We start from the raw sequence: 16,139 nt of genomic DNA on the forward strand, positions 1-16,139 counted from the left end.
TTTTGTTGAACTCAAGACTTGTTCACTGCACTGATTTGCATCATTTCACATCTTATGTCATTTAATCCTAAATAAATGAAGAGTTATTGTGTATAATGCTATTTTGTCTGCATTCAGTTTTGGATGCATCTTTAACATGATGTGCATTTTTTTGGGTGTCCAAATTAATGACTACCTGCCAAAACTTAAGTACTTTAAATTCTTACGCTATAGCTCCTTTCTGAGGAGAATTCTGCCCTTTTTTGACATACAGTTGTTCTCTTTGTGTGTGAGGCTTTTGTGTGTAAAAGTCAGAAGTGTGTGTGTATGAGCACACATTTACAGAACAAAAAGTACTTTTAAAAGGCACATTTACTCATTCAAATGCCTCATGGTTTTACATTTCACTGTTTAAACAATCAGACTGTTAAAAAAAGTACTCCAGCAGCATTTTATCAAAAATCTGCCAAAAAAACCCAAAAAGTGCTTTTGTGTTGACCTAGGTATGCCTTTGTTAACAGCAAAGTGGCCAAGTTTTACTGGCTATCTGAAGACAAGCAGATCTCATTGGAAAAAACTGCAACGGCCAAAAAGTAAGAGAAATATTGCATTTTATTAAAATTCTGTATACAGAAATAAAAAAGTGTAAGACAGACAAATCACCAATCACTGAATGCGGCGAGCTACACTCTAAAAACCTTTATTGACTAACAGGCATAACAACCCAGGTGTGAGTCAACAAACGAATAAAAAGTAAAAATCGCTAAGTCAGGTGTGAAACGAATGGAAGAATGGGTGGAAACCAAAACTTACCAGATGCAACATCTTCCCACCAAATCCCCCCCCCAAAAAACGCATGCTCTAACGACAAGACTGTGATTTATTTTTTTGTACTACATACCCCGGAAATGTGCTCCATAGTAATTGATCCATAACTCCAAGTGCGCATCACACACGTACAACTACAATACTGCTAACATCCAATGTATGCCAATACCAACAACAAACACACCAAAACAACATTTCATGATGTGAAAATGAATTAAGGAATAAGGTATCATTTGAGTTTAACAACTTAAAATCCTCAAAGTCGTGTCATAAAGTCTTTTGTGCCACATAAACAAAGTAGAAAAAAGGTACAGTTAGTGAACAATATTCTTGATTGTATTTAAATACTGCCTCTAACTTCATTTAATGTTATGCCATCCATGCAGACATAGCATTTCAGGATTTATTATTCAGGAAAAGAGTCACACAAATTTTAATCAATCAGTACAGCCTCTTGGGACAATTTCAAATGCAACACTTTGAAAAGAAAAGAAAAGAAAAGAAAATATAACAACAAATTCTTAAAAAAGGAAGAAATTCTAATAGTAGTCCAGATTGTAACTAAATGACTTATGGGACCACATATTTTATTGCTGGTATTGTTTATTGTTGTTTATCAGTGTAAACTGGTAATAATGTAATTTTACTGTATGAATTTCTCACTCAATCACTTGAACAGACCTGAAGGCGGCAGTGGTCATGTCATTCACAAAAGACGTCTTATTCATCCCTTGCTGTAAGACAAATACATGATATCATGAATATTTTCATAGCTCATAAAGTAAGGAATACATGTCATTGACAAACAAGGAAACATGAAATTATATTTATTCAACACACCTGTATATGTTTTTTTAAGTTATACTTATTACTTTTATCATGTTATTTGTTTTTATAGATGAATAAAATTCCTCAGATAAAAAGGAAAGGACTGAAGGAAACACTCGATGTATTTTCTTTCTATAAACTGTCTTTTCTTCTTTCACAATAGATCCAGGCCCTTCCCATGCTTTACATGCCAGTGCAAAAATGCATTACATGTACACGGCACATATATCACATCCACCTCACCCATATTTACAATGGCGTTGTCATTTTTAATCCTACTGTTAATGGGGAGTGAGAGGAGCAGGTTACATATTTGTCCTTACTCTACCTATACGCACGCATCACCCAGTGACTGCTGGTAGACTGACAGACTGAATGACACTTTGACAGAGTGAACCCTGGCCCAAGATAAGAAATCAGAAAACTAGTACAGACAGATTTCACAAGTCCTCTATTTCACCGTTCTGCCCTGATGCCGGTTTAGACAGTGAGAGTGAGGGCGTGGTGGATGAAACAGAGAGCAGTCAAAAAAATAAGCATGTATGGCTCAATCCCTGCCACGCCCGGCCTGGCTAATCCACGTCGAGTGCTTTGGCTTTACACGCAGACAGACTTTAGGAATGTGCTCCTGAGCCGTGAGAAACAATGAGCTGACCAAGCAAGCCCTCAGTCCGGCAAGCAGAATAACCACAGCTGCTTCTTCAATACCACTGTGCATTCACTATACTGCAATCAATTACATCTTCATTTAGCTGTGACATCAAACCTATTCTTCTATTTCTCCCTTCTTTCTTTCTTTCTTTCTTTCTTTCTTTCTTTCTTTCTTTCTTTCTGTCTTTCTTTCTTTCTTTTGTTCTGTTGGTCTGTCTTTTTCTTTCTTTCTTTCTTGTTAAAATGGCTTTGCAGTATCTCCACTGAATTGACTGCATTTGGTGAATATTACTGTGTGTAGATCAATAGAGAACAGACTCTATACCTTTCGGAGGAAGCTTTGAAAGTCTTTATCTGACCACAGGCTGTAGAGGAGAACGGAGGCAGCTGTCCTGGTCTTTGGCAAAGATCTGAGAAAACAGAGGAGACACAAACTGAAACACACTTTACATCTTCATCACAACCAGCCTCGTATGAGTTTATGTCCTCAATCTTTGGTTATGTACAGATTCAGTACTGAGAGGAAATTTTTCTCTTTGTTTAATTACTCTTGTTTGTGTAAGAAAGAGAAGGAAAAAAGATTCTCTCACGTGTTTTGACTCAGATCTTTCAGTGAGTTGATTAGAGTGTTATTCAACAGTCGTTTCCCCAGCTCAGGCTCCGACTTCAGCAGGTTGAGGACTGAGTGACAGGTCGTCGCCATGGTGTTGTCAGACTCGGTGAGTTTGCTTCCGTGTGTTACCCCGGAGCTCAGGAGACCGACAAGTTGTGGCAGAGATTGGCGAGCTAAAAACCAGCATGGAACTCATGTCAGACCACCAGAACAGCACCAGAACAACACAGGAGAGATAAAGACCACCAAAACAATCCAGGACCAATCATGTGACACAACTCAGGCCCAACATGTTAAACATCACTTGAAGAAAAACAACACACAAGTTACATGCCAAACTGCAGAAAAGAATATATAATATACTATACAACAGACCAGTACACCCACAAAAACTTCAAAAACGTAACAAATAACAAATAAACACAAAACACAACAAATGCAAAAGCTCTACAGTAGTTCAAAAGCTGTGATAAAAAAAAAAACACAACACACAACAGTTACATTTCCTGCTTACTGTACACCACAGAGAACATATTAGATGCTCGATAACAAAATAAACACCTCCAGGTATAAACCACAGAGCTATAGTAGTAGCCACAATGCCACAATACCACAAAAGGTTTGTGTTGTGCTTCTGTTCCATTTAATGATATTGTTTCTAATGTTAATTTCTGTCTGAGCTGAAATTATGGCACAAAATGCAGGTAATCTTTGGTGTGCTCACCCAGGCTGCTACGGAGGTGTGGGATCTTGGAAATGTTCCCGAGGATGGAGACAGCATTGTTCCTCAGAATGGTATTCTCTGACTGCAGCAGTGCAGAGATCTGCTGAAGTCCATTCAGTTTTTGCACAATAGTCTGGCTCAGAACGCCCGATGCCTTTAACGAGAGAGAGAGAGAGAGAGAGAGAGAGAGCGAGAGTGAATAAGATATCATAGAGTCTGCAAAACTAAAGAAAACTTATGAAAAGTTTATAAAAAATGACATTGTGAATATTTATTGACAACTGTACTCCTTGCTTGCAGATCTCCCTCATAACTTCCCTGACACCATTTGTGTCAGACTGTCTTGCGCCAATTTGTGTTTACAGATACACACGTGTAAATTAATGCATATACATGTATAAGCTGATAGAGTGAAGTGAAAAATATGGCTTAGAGAGCAAATGGGGGCAGGTGTCCTTACTACACTGTTGCTGGCAGTGAGGTTGTGTAAGGCTCCAGAACAGGCTTCCAGAGTTTTCTCATTTTCACTGGACCTCAGCAGAGACAGGTACGTCTGCAGTGTCTTAGAGTGGAAGAGCCGGGAAGTTCCTTTTGGGTTGTTCTCCTCGATGACAGGGAAATCAAAACAGCTCTGAGAGATACAGGAAGAAACCTGAGAGGTTACCCCCCGATATAATCGCCGATCAAGCGACCATACACTGTTCTGATCCATTCAGGATTAGTATAAAGATACAAGATACCAATTCACTGAAGTGTTTTTGGGTTTTGTGTGCGTGGGATACACTACATTGGATAAGGTTCAGATTAAGCTTAGCTTTTGTCTTTTCCTTTATTTTTTTATTTGTGGTTTGAGAGGAGCTAAATTTAAATCTGGCAGACTAAGGTCTTGGGTTTGGATTAGGATCCTGATATACCAACCTCCTGCTTTATTCTGTTACTCTGACTACTGAAGCAGCCAATGGGAGAAGAGGGTGTGGTGGTGACCCCTCCCCTGGAGGGGAAACCTGCCAATGAATTCATCTTGGTGAAGAGGGAGGGTACTTCGCTCTCCAGCTGGTAGGTGAGATTGTGAAGAACACACACGCAGTTCTCCACAGACTGAGCACACACACAAAAAAACAACAACAGAACACAGAGACATAGTTCAACCACACAGCATTCTCCTCTAAAAACATACTGATTTTTTTTCTCCTACATTAATATTGATGTACTATTGACAGTTGCAAGATTGGTTGACAAAATGTATCCAAAGTCCAAAGTATTCTTTACAACAGAGCACAACTGACACTGAAGTGGTGAAAGGTTGAGTGGAACATTCCAAGAACAATGAGTGACGTGATTAAAACGACGACACCAAATCAAAAGGAACACTTCATGCTCTTCCCTGGGGAGTGGTTTTCAGCTTGATTTCACCGAATACTCAATGCTACTTAATAACTCAATTATGGAATAAATTGCTCAGTTACGCAACACCAGAATTAATCCTTGGCTCCAATCGGACGGTCACAAAAAAAAGGAAAGGAGATGCCTTTTGTTATAGCCTGAACCTTTCCTGAAGGGTGTGATACGATTCAGCCTCCTCACCTTGTCATTGGGCAGGTCTGAGTCTGCACATTCTCTCACGTAGCTCACAAGAGAATCAATCAGACCTCGGCTGTTACGAAGCGCTTGACGAGAGTTTGTCTTTCCCGAGCTGAGGTTTCTGTAGGTGAAACAGGGGGAAATGCACATGAAAATGACACATAATATCTGCATTCTGACATAAACTTGCAGTGTTCAGTCATCTGAGAAAACACATCGTATTTGTGAAAAAGACGCATGGCCTGACAGTGTAGTAACATGCACTGAGTTCAGACGCAGTACAGTCAATAAACCAAACAGATGCCTGATGTGTTTGTTCAACTGTGTTTGGAAAAAGGACATCAGAATGCTAAGCGATTCAGTTTAACTTTCGAAGTGAAATCACTCTTTTGTCCAAAGACAGTGTACCCTTTGTGACCCAACCCTAACACATAAACATGCAATTTCCCACTCTGTTAAATTTGGAGACAGTACACTCTTTCACTGTTTTGGCTGCCTGCCTAACTTTGGACCCAAACCAAAAGGAATAAAACTCTCAGTTTAAGATGTAAACGACATAAGTGTTGGGCGAGAATCCAGTGCGTGTGCAGTGGAGCTGGTGTGTTCTGATCCCTCACCGCAGACATGCTGTGGTGTTGTAGAAGACTTCAGGATCCACGTTGCTGCTGTTAGCGTTCTGGTCTTTGTCGGCAGTGAAAGGTACCACGACTTTTTCGGTGAGGACGGGTACGGCACTGCGCACCAACTCAGGCTTTAGGCTGTCAGAAGAGGAGAGGTTCCACAGAAGGCCTGAGGAGACACAAAACAAAGACACAAAAAAACCCTGTAAATAACAACAGCACTATGCTGCCTTTGATTCGAAACAATGTGTCACAAGCCGACAGCTAAAACAGAAACAAGAAGATCTTGTTTTGCACAAAATCGCTTTACCCCGACTCTTCCTTCATGACCAGTAAAGACTGAATGTAGTATTTGAATTAAAAATTTGGGGGGAAAAAAAGTTGCAACAATGATTTTATTGCATCTTTGTTCAAATTAAACATTTTCTGAAATGAATTTAATGTACGTTTGATTATTAAATCTGAATGCACCTATTTTTACTGAAATACTACTGTTCATTTTTGGAATTTTATTTTCTTCCCCCACATTGGACAGATCACATGCACAATGTTTTGGCTAAAAATCTGTAACAACAAACATGATTAGAAAAGAGGCTGTGCTTGTCGGCTTTTTCTTGTATTCCTTTAATAACGCATTAATAAAATATAAATATATTACATATATATTATTGATATTTTTTTCTTCCTTTATATCTGTCTAGTTTATCTTTGATTTTTCATTTTGTTCGGTTTATCTGAACTGAATTATTTATGTCTGTAGGTGAGATGTTTATATTTTCCTGAAAGTGATTAACTGACTTGTTTTAATTTGTTGTGCAAGGTTAGACCACAGGGATATCTTTTTGGGAGGGTGTGGTAAGGTTTGTGCTGATGAAACTGTTGGCCAGTTTACAAAACAAGCTGAAACATTTGTATCTGCAAGCACTTTGTTAACATTCTCTGAAAACAGAAAAATATGGAACATACATTTTTTGCATTATTGAGTTCTTTATCAGGAAATGTCATCTTTCAGCCCAGTGACAAACATTTTTGCTGAATTCCTTTGTCAACGCTGCAGGTTTAAATTTAAACAGCAAATCCCACATACCTCCATGCATTTACTTGACCTTTTCCATTTTGTTGAGCAGAATGAGCTGTCTCTCTCTCTCTCTCTCTCTCTCTCTCGCTCTCTCTCTCTCTCTCTCTCTCTCTCTCGCTCTCTCGCTCTCTCTCGCTCTCCATGCAGTCATAACCATGCTTTGAGTTGTGTGTCTGTGAGGCTAACATATTGGGAGCTGGGTTTAGAGGGATTACCTGTCAGGTGTTTCTGGATCTCTGCTGAATTTGTCTCTTTCAGCACGTTGATGGCCTGAGTAATGCCTCCACACTTTTGCACCTCCTCTTTGTTGGGGCTGCTTTTGAAGACCAGGTTCCTCAGAGCAGCTGCTGCTGTCTCCTGCACCTGCAAGTTTGGACTGCCCAGTATAGCCACCAGAGGAGCAATCCCTTTCAACCTTAACACCTGCAAGACAAAGGCTCAGCTTAGCTTTTGGAATAATCCCCTAACAGAGGTAAATTCAGTAGATTTAATAGATCTAAAAGACAGTGGCTTGGAGGCAAAACCTCTCTATCAAAACCATCGTTCCAAAACAAGTGAACTTTGACGTCATATCTGGTTAATGGGTTACTGAGGTTTAAAATGTCAAGTCTTATAATAGTGAATAATTCCATGCTGCACGAAACAGATGCAGAAAACTTGTACATTTGAATAACACAAACTGAAGAAACTTCCTCACAAACATCAACTATTTCAGGAGACATATACTAAGAACACACTTCAGCGTTCAGCATTATGACCAACAAGTTCAGTATTAGAACCAACAAGTTATTCAAAGCGAATTCTTTAGGATCTGATTTGGTTTGAGTCTTGTAGTTTGTTCACCTACCTCCTCCTTGGCCTTCTCCTCCATGTAGGTGGTGTGTTGGATATAGGAAGCTCCACACTGCTGAAAAGCTTCATCAGGACTGTATAAAAACTCCACTGCCTCCTTCATGGTAATATCAGGCACCTGTACTCCTCCATTCAGCCTGGAGAACAATATCAGCTCAGTACAGCATAACTGTGAATGTGAGTATGGCACCTGCTGGGCATAAACATGTACCTTAAAGGAAGAACAGACATGCTTTGTCGGTTAAACTCACCCAGAGAGGTCCCCGTTCTTGCTTTTGGAAACCGAAACTCTCGACTCTGCGGTCGAGTGCATGGAAGGGGGCCGCCTGACACTGAACTGGTTTACTGGAGTCCTGGAGATCTTGTTGGCGGATCCAGCCCTCACAACTTGACTTGTTTGACTGACCTGGGCACGCTGGAGGAGGACGGGGCTGAGGTCTGGGAAACTGCGTGTGATCTGTTTCTTCTCCCTCTGGCTGGTGGACCAGTTCATAGCAGGAGGGCTATTGGGAGACCACACCCTCTCTTTCTTGCTCGAAGTACTAAGACTGCGCTGGGAGCTGGACCCTCTGGTAACAGTGGTTCTGCGCTGGGACATTTGCCTCTGCATGACAAGAACAATAAAACGAGGGGATGGAATTACTGAAGATCTCTGGCTTTGCACAGCTAGACATATTTGGAAACCACTGTATTTAGCTATAATTAAGTTTTTGAATCCCAAATGACTCCCTTTATGTGAGAAGATTGGGAGGTTGTTTGGGTCCATCAGTGTGCTACTCTCCCATGAAATAATACTGCTGCACCTCTTGAATTAATGTATCATAGTAACCTGATTTTTTACAGTACACATGTAAGAACACACAGCGCATCGCAGTGACGCAGATATGGTTATTTCTAGCTGATGAGTCACATGCGGACATTTAATTTTCAATCATGCGAAAATGACAGGGAAGCAAACCACTATGTCGGATATACACATGATTGAGAACTGACAAAAGAAGCCTGACTCATTTTATATTTTTACTGCACTCTGACTAAGAACGATGTTTTGCACCAAACGATCAGCAAACAAACAATACCAAGCAACCAGTTTATGTTTCCAAAAACATTTAGTTGTGCACGTGGAGACTAGCACTTGTTATAATTATTACTTTGTTTTTTTCCATCTTGTCAGTGGCTCTGAATAAGAGTAATGTCTGCCAAATGAAGAAAACTTCACGTGCAACTGCGCTGACCGAACCATTGACTCTCCAATAGAGCCAAATGGATGTGGAGACAACGGTTTCATGTTGCTGCCTGATGTCAGAGTAGTTTTGTTGGTTAGCTGGTGTCAAGGTAACCTAGCTGTTCACACACCTGTCACACATGAATAAAAGTTTCAGATAATCCTGATACACAGTGAGTCATTAGGCTGCACTGTCTGGTTGTGTGAGAAAGAATTTCCCTCAAAAAAGTCAGGACACGGTCAGTGGCTGATAAGTGCCGTTGAATCAGATGTCTTTGTGTCAGCATAAAGCATCTTCTGAAGAAGAGGTTAAGTAAGAGGAAAAGGTTGTCATTTCTGTAGAGTTGTCTATGTCCTACATCAAAAGAGGAAGGTCTGGCCATTAATAAACTCGTTATTACAGAAAAAAATGTGTATAAACCATGAGATGATGTAATCATTCAGTTAAAAAAAGAGCTTCATAAACAGAGCTTAAGCAATGTGGTAACTCGTCAAAAAGATGCAATGAAAAGAAGTTCGGATGATGAGTTACTAAACCGTGTCAACAGTTGAGTAAGACTAGAGTAAGTTGGAACCTAATTCATACATATAAAAATATAAAAATGATAAGGTAAAGTGAAGTAAATCTCCGTGATCGCACACACACACTGTGAACAGTGAACAGTGAATTTGTCCTCTGCATTTTACCCATCCAACACACCAGTAGTGAACACACACACCAGACGCAGGAGCAGTGGGCAGCATTCCTTGCGCCCGGGGAGCATTGGGGTTAAGTGCCTTGCTCAAGGGCACACAGCTATGGATGTTGGTTCTGGGAAATCAAACCGGCAACCCTCCGGTCACAAGCCTGGTTCTCTAACCTCATAGATTTAATTATTATACTCTCATGTCATTTGACATGCTTTATAAGATTACTGCAATTCATTTTATATGTCTAGGATATGGTACTCAGATATTTTACATATTTTATACACTAATCTGAGTGATTATGTTTGTCTACACATGGATTCACTCAGTCAACTACTACTACAGTGTCATTCTTTACTTGAAAACATTCTGTAAAACTTTACAAGAAAACAGTCTGCAGCCTCATTGCTTTGCTCAAATCAAATACACATTATCAGCTGAAGATTTCTAAAAACCTGAGCTCTCATCTAAATACGTGTAGTATCATGAACTCCATTAAATCAAAACAGTGAAAGTAAAACAAACTCGCGTGACCTCACGCATTCGGACATACGACATCTACATTATTAATTCACATGGAAAATACAAACGCATATGAGAATTACAACTATTTATATTGTTAATAATGAAAAATGTACCATTTTGGAATGATCATTTATGCTGGCCTTTCCTCTGGAGAAAACGCCACCATCGACGGTGACTGGAGACATCTTCATAGTGGACTGATCATAAAACACACTGTCATAAGAGGGACCTGTGGGATGCAAAAAACCCCCCCAAAAAACAACAAAAACAAAAAAAAAAAACAAGGGCATTGATCAAGTTTACAAAGTTGTGTTCAAAACAAATGAGAAAATGTACATGTGACTTCAGAGAGAACCTGTAATGAATTACTATGAAATGAAATTACATCTGCGGGAAAAAAAAGAAACCATAGCCCTGCTTACAGAGATTATGATAATTACTTTATCTGGTCTGTACTATCACAGGTATGAATGAAACCTCTGCATATAACAAAGAACTTCCATGACTGATCAGTTACATTAATACAGACATTTTAAAAATTTTAAATAAGCTTTCAACTTTCAGTGGATTCATGTGAAGTCAAAAATAGTCAAACAGCCTCTTACAAAAATAATCTCCTTTCATTCCAATCTATGAAACCTGCAAGATTATTGTTTATTTTAAGCACTTTAGCTCCTCAGTGTCCAACACTGTTTGATCTGTGCTTTCAGATAAGGTATTTGAGGTTAGACTTAAGATTTACATGGGCTCGTGCCGGCCTTCCTTTCTGACTTATTTACAACCTATAAACCCCCTCGCACCCTGCGCTCTCAAGATTCTGGACTATTAGTCGTCCCAAGAGTTGAAAAGAAGTCCGCTGGCTATCGAGCCTTTTCCCACCGCTCTCCCTTCCTCTGGAACGGTCTACGTACAGAAATTAGGGAGGTAGGAAACTCTCTTCTTAACTTTAAAACTACACTACATATTTTTCTATTTTCTCTAACTTATGGACAATATAATTTTGATTTAACTTTGTTGTGGACGTGTAAAGCCCTTTGAGACTATATATAGTGATGCTGTGCTCTAAATAAATTATTTTTATTATTACTATCATTATTATTATTATTATTATTATTATTATTACTATTATTGTTTACGAAATACATACTCTGCAGCAATATTATTAGACACACCTACCTTGCAGATGAACCATGTCACTGTAGAGTTAGAGACTACGGCCTATCTGCTGCTATGCACAGTTTGTGTTTGTCCTTCGTCCTCTAGCCCTTGATGGTCAGGTTCTGACAACAGGTCCACTGTTGGCTGAATATTTTTGGGTGATGAACCTCTCTCAATCCAACACTGAAACTGATGAGTGTAAAAACCCCAGCAACTGCATCTGATATACTCATTCCAGCACAACACTCATTACCATGCCAGTATCACGTCAGTGTCACGGTAGTGTTGAGAATGGTCTTCCACCCAAATAATATACAGTCAACTGTGGTCCTTTGGTCAGAAACTGATCCGGTTAGAAGGTGACTAATTGTGCATGGGAACAGATTGGCTACAGTGTCTAACTGTACACCATTATATTGTACCGTTACGGATGTACACCTCATAAACTGAATGTAGGCCCAAGACAGGTGTTTCTAATAGAGTGGATGGTGAGTGTCATAATAAAACATTTCGAATATATTGCACCACTTCTTACTGTTAATTTTAATGCACAAAAGTCCTTTGATTCAGTTTTAATATGGTCTGTACATTTTTAAAAATATCAACCTATCACATAGCCTACAACATGAGCCGTGAACTTGAGTCGTGATTTAAGGCTACACGAACCATGTCTGAAAGTACAATGAGCTTTGCTCACTTGTCTTAATTTAAAATATTACCTGTGTATGATAATGCAAAATCATTTTCAGCTAGAAAATAACCATTTTAATAACTGATTTTACTTTTACTTAAGTCTTTCAAATTTACGCTTTATTTTGAACATTTGCGAAGTTATGTTAAATTAGAACTAAAAGATGTCTTCTTTCCAAATAATACTAAATAAAACAAGCAATCAAACAAACAATAAAACAGTCTTACTGGTTGGGGACAGCGTTCCAGATCCACTCTTGCTGCTGTATTTTGACTTAGTCCTCTTGATGGAGTGAACCTGATCCAGGACTCTTTGTTTTGCGGAGCGAAAATCGCGATCAGAAGGCACTTCCAACGATGTTTCACCTGCTGATCCAAAGGCTATCGCCGACCTTAAAGGTTCAAGAGTCGCCATTCTGAAAAACTCGGTTTCCTCTCTCATCTAGAAACTGCCACCCAAAAACTGCAACGAAACGACGGGAGAGTGAAGCTGCACTGCCTTCAAAAACGGAGAGAAAGATCTGCCGTAGCACTAATCTCGATGGGTAGGACTAATATGGTGCCGTATTCTGGAGCCCTGCCCAGGTAGATACCTGGACCTGCCCTCCAGCGCGATTCACGCCCTTATGACGCTTCGCATCAGACAAAACATTTAAGACGGTAAAACATAGGATTAGCCTCAGATTACATTATCAAATGACAGAGTTGTATTGAATTCTGTATATTGGGCTATAAGGGAAGAATAACGCTTTAAGATACACCGGAATTATGATCGATGGTTCACCTTTTTCACTTTAAATTCAAATAAAGTTTTTTTCTCCATCCAATTACAATGATATCGCTCAAAATTAAAACAGTATGCTGCTTTAATCTTTTAGGCTGGTGTTCATACGAAAAGAGACATGTTTGAATCGATACGACTATGCATTACCTAAAATGACCTCATCCCTGATTCTTAAATCCGTGACCTCGTCACCAGTTGCAATACAAAAGGGGATTTAAATCGTTGTCAAGATACAGTATGCCACACTTACTCGATCATTTCTGCAGTCAGACATCCAACCGCAAATTTCACATATTCCACTCTCTCCTTTTGTCCTCCCCCACACATAAAAGTCAACTTGCAAAGAGATTAAAGTAGCACCGCAATGTTGTAAACTGAGGTTTGGCAGGAATTAAAAAAAATCGAAGTCGGTCTAGCGGGAAGTGTTTTTTTTTTCTTTCTCTCTTTGTGTTTAAACTGATGGTGTTCAATCTTGTCTTTAAAGCTACCTTCCCTTTCAGCCTGAGGCAGTGGCAAATCTCGAAGGCTGTGAGAAATGTGCCAACTAAAAGGACAGCTCATCAAAAAGGTGTGAATCGAGCTAGACAATCCACCACAGACAAGAAATTTCACGTACACACAGCATCTCGTGCTCCAGACCACACCTTTCGGCAAGACTCAGTGCAACAGGTGGAGTAAACACAGGATTACCTGAGTGAGCCAGAGACGCACCAAGCCCAGTGTCTGACTAATGTTTGGACATGTCATACTGTGACTTGAAATTTATTCGAGAAAGTGCGCCCCATTTTTCATTGCTGTGGTACCTCAAGGTAACGCGTCAAAAATACCCCCCTCCTTTTTTTTCGTACTCCTTTTAATTTGAATAACTAAGACATTTCATGTCAGAAAAAACAGTCAAACAGTTTTAAACCACAATCGTCAGAATTTATACAACAGAGGGTTAAATTGCAAAGGAAATTTGCAGAACTCTTTATTCAGCAGCTAACAAATAGAGACATGCAGCACATAAAATGACGCCTCTACGCGCAACAAGAACCCTTCGCTAAGTCCCGCCCCCTTGGCTACTGTTGCTACGCCTGTCAAGCTTTCACACCCGGCATATCAATCTATAGCGTTTTCAACGATACCAGTGAGAGATATTCCAAAGGAAACAATAGCGAATTTCTGGAAGCATAGTTCTGAAGTTTTAGAGAAGTGGCTAGAAAGGACTACAATATGCATTTGAGAGCTACATTCATAATATAATTTGTCGGCTGAGTATTGCGAATGAAGAGGACATTAAAATCGAGGGAAAAGGTGGTTTGGCCTCGGATGAGCTATTGATCGAAGCACATGCACAAATGCAAAATAAAACAAGATATATAAAACCAACCAAGCGAGTTAAGGATGTTTACTGGTAGTATCTGTCAGAGCCACCTTTTTAAAGTAACACTGCATACATGACTAAAACCTACAAGCTGTGTGGTCACTATTAATACCTGAGTAGCTAACGTCAAATTAGCTATTCAACTGTTAGAGTCGCTGTCAAGCTGAAACATCGTGAACAATTATCATTGTCAAACCTGTACATATAGACGATTTGACAATTTGGTGAGATTACACAGAGTTGTAACGTTGTCATGCTCTACATGCGTTCAACAAATACAGTAAAGTTATGAACAACTAACTCTTCGTTACAAACACGTGCGAAAACAAGAGAATCAGCACTTTTTCAATAACATTGAGTCAGTTAGTAAATCCATTTGACGCGGCAGTATGGCTTCGTTTAGTGTATCACTCAAAATAAAGACTACACAGATTTAAATGCCAATGTGTAGTGTTGTGCTAGCCGTGGTAGTCGTTAATCACCATAGAGACAGAGTTTAATTACTACATATTGTCACTGTCGACATCTCTCCTTTGGCGTTTTTGGTTTTGGAAAAGCGCAAAATACGACACCACCCTGTAAACTTTGAGGATATCTGCTGTCGGACTTGCAGGTTCCAGATGTACACCGTTTCGGTCACAGATATGGAAACATATCTGTGGTTTCGGCATTTTGTTGATGTAAACAGTAAGGTCGCCCATTTATCTTTTAATCATATAGCCCACATGTTTTCATGCTACATGTGGCCTTTAGCCTCTGCCATCTTGGTCGGATTTTATTTGTTAATCCCGCCTCTCTAGAGAAGGTCAAGTACCAAACACATCACATGCCGAACTGATTGGTTCTCTCCATCATTGGCGCCTGTTTTTTAGGCAACGCCCATTTCTAATTAACATATATTTACATATATTTGCATGTGGGCGAACTCGGGAAATCGGGAGTTTGCCATAGGTTTATCAACTTAGTCTTTTCGTTTGCATTTTCTATTCTAACTAGTGAAGTAAAATGGCAAAAAGATATTTTTAGACTCGTGTTTGTCGTGAAAAATCCATCTGTTTTCATAAGTTTCACTTGAAACAACAAACAAAAAAAAAACACAAACAAACAAATAAAAACATGAGGAATACGAGGAAAACTAATGTTGTTGAGAGTAGTGATGATGAACAGAGTATGGGGTAGGACTATCCAGTTATTATACAGCTTCAACAGTCGCGAATGATCAAAGGGATATAAACACATATGCAAGATAGACTATAAACTAACTATAGCATATATGCACAGCTGCTATTACTTTGAGCCAAAGTTGAGACATATATCTTTAACCTTTTCGATGAATTTGTATTTACAATGATGCATTATATCAACTATTTATACAATTATGATAATACAATTAAGTAACATACAGCGTATTATAAATATATGGATAATGATCCGCTCACTCGATTACTGCACACTTGTTGACAATTTGAGACACTAACTAAATATTAGGTTCTCACATTCAACTAGTGGGAACGCGACTTTGATCGATCAGCTGTCCGATGCTGCAACCTAGTGGAGAACTATTTACGTCTTACTGAATATTCTCCTCTCATCCAAAAATGCAGTTACAAATCAGCATTCAGAATCAGATCAGTAATTTACAGAGCACAGTTATAATATGTTAATGGTTTTAGTTTCTGAGGTTACAGAACAAACTTTTGAAAGTTCCCATACTCATTCTCTGGAAGGGTGGATGCACAGGTAACTGAGGTTATCCCAACATCCCAGGAGTTTTTCAAACAGTCAAACATTTCTGTTAAAAGAAAGGCAAAGGTGTTTTTTTTGTCTCAACTAGCAGTCTAATTTAGAATACAACCCTGACACTGTACCTGTCCCACAATCTCAGAGACTAGTTAACGTTACTCACCTCACTGCGTGTCCTCCCTTTGATGCTCGAGACGGTCGGTGCAT

At 39.4% G+C, this 16,139-nt stretch overlaps 1 protein-coding gene across 1 annotated transcript; it reads right to left on the reverse strand.

Annotated features, from left to right (window-relative positions):
* Positions 1-1,466: 1,466 nt before the first annotated feature.
* Positions 1,467-12,481, reverse strand: pkp1b (plakophilin 1b). The gene is made up of 13 exons (XM_030778205.1): positions 12,268-12,481; positions 10,305-10,420; positions 8,006-8,358; positions 7,750-7,891; positions 7,118-7,325; positions 5,822-5,993; positions 5,208-5,325; positions 4,542-4,721; positions 4,084-4,254; positions 3,624-3,777; positions 2,877-3,072; positions 2,612-2,696; positions 1,467-1,541 (listed from the first exon to the last, which is right to left on the reverse strand). Exons 1-13 carry the CDS (start codon positions 12,479-12,481, stop codon positions 1,467-1,469), a joined length of 2,184 nt encoding a protein of 727 aa, XP_030634065.1.
* Positions 12,482-16,139: the final 3,658 nt, after the last annotated feature.

Source organism: Chanos chanos, chromosome 6 (genome assembly GCF_902362185.1).
Source record: "Chanos chanos chromosome 6, fChaCha1.1, whole genome shotgun sequence".
Taxonomy (NCBI): domain Eukaryota; kingdom Metazoa; phylum Chordata; class Actinopteri; order Gonorynchiformes; family Chanidae; genus Chanos; species Chanos chanos.

Excerpts from the sequence above, each read along its gene's own strand:
- pkp1b (XM_030778205.1), bottom strand. The coding sequence starts at position 12,481 with ATGAGAGAGGAAACCGAGTTTTTCAGAATGGCGACTCTTGAACCTTTA. Across the intron at positions 7,892-8,005 it reads AAGAACGGGGACCTCTCTGG|GCTGAATGGAGGAGTACAGG; the intron begins GTGAGTTTAACC and ends ATTGTTCTCCAG. Across the intron at positions 2,697-2,876 it reads AAAGATCTGAGTCAAAACAC|ATCTTTGCCAAAGACCAGGA; the intron begins GTGAGAGAATCT and ends CTGTTTTCTCAG.